Source organism: Morone saxatilis, unplaced genomic scaffold, assembly GCF_004916995.1.
Source record: "Morone saxatilis isolate NCDOM2014 unplaced genomic scaffold, NCSU_SB_2.0 Contig9, whole genome shotgun sequence".
NCBI lineage: Eukaryota > Metazoa > Chordata > Actinopteri > Moronidae > Morone > Morone saxatilis.
The window spans coordinates 8,916,508-8,919,613 of record NW_023340268.1 but is presented as its reverse complement, the minus strand read 5'-3'; the positions used below and the strand labels follow the sequence as shown (position 1 = coordinate 8,919,613).

General features: G+C 38.4%; 1 protein-coding gene across 1 annotated transcript in view; it reads right to left on the bottom strand.

Moving 5' to 3' along the window:
- The window catches only part of cndp2 (carnosine dipeptidase 2), an 8,735-nt gene that overhangs the window by 2,746 nt on the left and 2,883 nt on the right, over nt 1-3,106 (bottom strand). The window contains exons 5-8 of the mRNA XM_035681840.1: nt 2,360-2,448; nt 732-932; nt 533-617; nt 243-403 (exon numbers count right to left, since the gene is read on the bottom strand). Of these exons, the coding sequence (XP_035537733.1) occupies nt 243-403; nt 533-617; nt 732-932; nt 2,360-2,448 (536 nt within the window). The remainder of the gene's footprint in view (nt 1-242; nt 404-532; nt 618-731; nt 933-2,359; nt 2,449-3,106) is intronic.

The following is a 3,106-nucleotide window of genomic DNA, read 5'->3' as shown; positions in this document are numbered from 1 at the left end:
CTACTTCTCACTTTCTAACAGGCTGTGGTATGTTTAGTTTAGCTCAGCCAAGATGACAGACTTCTCAACAAATCAAGTGTGCAGGGGTGTGGTTGTGGGTGAAATGATCCATGGATAATATTGACCTGATTCACCGGTTGTCTCACAACCACAGCTCCCTCTCAACTTGATCAACAGGAACAAACAAAAGCAGCGCATGTATCGGCTTTGAGTGAACTAAACAACAGAAATCAACGCCTTGCCTTGGTTTCGTGCAGTAGCTTTCCAACTCCAACGTCTTTGCAGTATTCTTCCAGGTCAAACTCTATTTTCTCGTACAGCTTTTTCTCCTCTTCTGTCAGAGGCGCCACATCGTCGCTCATCCCAGGAACCAAAATCTTCCCCTTCTTGTCTACCAGGGAGCCTGTTTAGGAAGAGACAAACACAGGATTTAAACTCTCCTGAAAGTGTGTAAAGTGTAGGTCAAAGAAATGCTACGAGTGTTTTCCTCTAAACCTGCACGCAATAGTTTAATTTACAGCTTCTAACTTACCCATAAGTGCAATCAGGTCAGTCATGGCTTCATGAACAGAGCCGCCAAACACCCCTGAGTGCAGGTCTCTGTCACCGCACTCCACCTTTAAAATAAAAAAAAAATAAACTTTTTAACATTCACACCGAAGTACATTCGTGTTATACTGAAACACTGAATCACTCTATAAATCTAAAACAGCACTACAATCAGACTCTACCTCAATGAAGAAGTAGCAGATTCCCCTCAGACCGTAGGTGATGCAGGGTTTGGTCTTGCCCAGCCAATAGTTGTCAGAGATGCAGACATAGTCGACGTCTTTTAAGAAGGTGTCTTTCCTAGCAAACACCAGTTCATCCAGGCCCTCGGATCCAGACTCCTCCATCCCCTCGAAGCAGAATTTAATGTTGATAGGAAGCTCCTGCAACATGGAGAGGGATAAGGAATAAATACAACTTTTAAAACCTCCATTATACATAAATATATCATCCCCAGGCCTCACTGAGCTCTAGTTTAAAGATCAGAGGGATAAAAGACTGAGAATATCCTGTGTCATTGTGATTTTTAAACGTCCATAAATGTTCCAGGGAAAAAAGGTGATTCAAATAAGAAAACAGGTGAAGTGACTTGGTTTAATCATTAAGTGACGGCTGGGTTACACGTGCAACACAATCACCAATTTCATCCAGAGACCTTTGATCACTCATCCTGCTGACGACTCAATCAACAAGCAATTATAGTAAATCAACTCTGTACTTTAACACAGAAATAATTCATTTCTCAGAATGATGCAGAAGTCCCACAAATCCATTGTTTTATATTTAAATATTACAGCTTTAGTTTTTGTTTATCATCTGTTTATTTATTAGTGTGAATTATCAATAAACACTCTATATTTTGTCCTAGAATCAAAATATACGCATCCTTCCATGTTTCCATGTTAATTAAATCTTACTACATTGTCAAAATTATCTTTGATCAAAGGACATTTACTCTGAAAAGAGGCTTTACATTTTTACTTTCAGTCAACCTGCCTCCTGTCCCCTTTCTTTACTTTACTTTATGTTTCCCAGAGAGAGTTTCAATAAGTCCAAAGACAAAGGACACCCTTAATAATTATGATCAATACTGTGCATTCACCAGTTTGTCTTGTGTGCTAGTTGGAAGTTGAACAGTAAAAATCTGCTTAATATTTACTCAGATTTTATGTGAGCAGCAGTACTCGTTCCCTTTTAAACAAAGTTGCATCTCAGACCTAGAATCCAACAAATCTTGTGGACAACTGAGACTACAGTCAGTGGAGACTGTCAGTCATTAAAGAATAAGGTGGATGTTTCTTCACTCAGTGAGAGATTATAAATAAATCAAACTTAATTTGTACTGTTGGATCCTAATACACACTACCAAAAGCAATGCTGTATAGTGTTTTAATTATATTTTATATACAAAAAGATACTGCTCTAAGCACAATATAGCTCACCCATAGTGTTTGCATGCTGTTCAAAATGACCAGCATCTCTAGTAATTTGTTAATGGAAACCCAAAAACCTGAACTGAATTGTCAAAGAGGAGCTTTGGAAATGAAAGAAAGTTTGTCTGTGAACACATACACAAAAGAGATGTTTGTGTATGTGTTTGTGTGTAACGTATAATAATCTCTCCATCCACCTTCTATAAATTCCAAATATTTCCAGGTCTAAAACAAATCACCACACCTCTGTATTTTTCCACCTCGCCAGCCAAATTACATTCCAGACGTCAAATTCTGATCGGTGTTGATGTTTCCCATCAGTGTTCAACCACACCCAACGTTTCAGATCTATAAATAAGCGGTGGTGGGAACTTTACCTGCTTGATCTTCTGGTAGGCCTCAATGCAGTTAAACCAGGCCAACACTGGACCCTTGTCATCCGTAGAACCTCGTCCATAAAGTTTACCTGAATAGAGAAAACAGTGTTTTAGTTTAAATCTCTGGACTGAGACTGTGTGTTTCTGACAGTGATATATGAATTATGTTGGTTGATGATGGTTTGAGGACATTATTGTGAAAAGTTGCTTCTCTATTTTTTGACTTTTTCTGTTGTTTGGAAACGTTGACTCAGCATTTTGGTCCTTTTTATGAATTTATGGAGTCCAGGCAGGCTGGGCAGAGTTATAGGGCCTGACACAACAATAAAATTAACTGATTCATTCACTTGTTTCAACTGAATAGCTAGTAGCACATTCAAAGTTAAGGAACCATCTACAGTGCCAATCAATCAGCACTTCAACTCAAACTCATCTAGATAGTAAAACATGATGTAATCAAGAACAGAGCTGAGCAGACAGGAATGAGACAAGAGGAAGTGGTTGTGCTACTTTCTGTCAGCTGACTATCACCAGAAAGTACACGAGACCATTTGGGTATTTGGTATTAGAAGCACAAAGACGGAGATAGGTAAAAAAAAAAAAAGAACTGGCCTAATATCTGACATATCTGGCTTAATAATGTGGAATAATAAAACTAATCTTCAATTCTTTATCTGTCAAGTACAACAGAGGATGAGAAACCTGACTGGGTTAATTAGTGCTGAGATATTACACACACACACACAC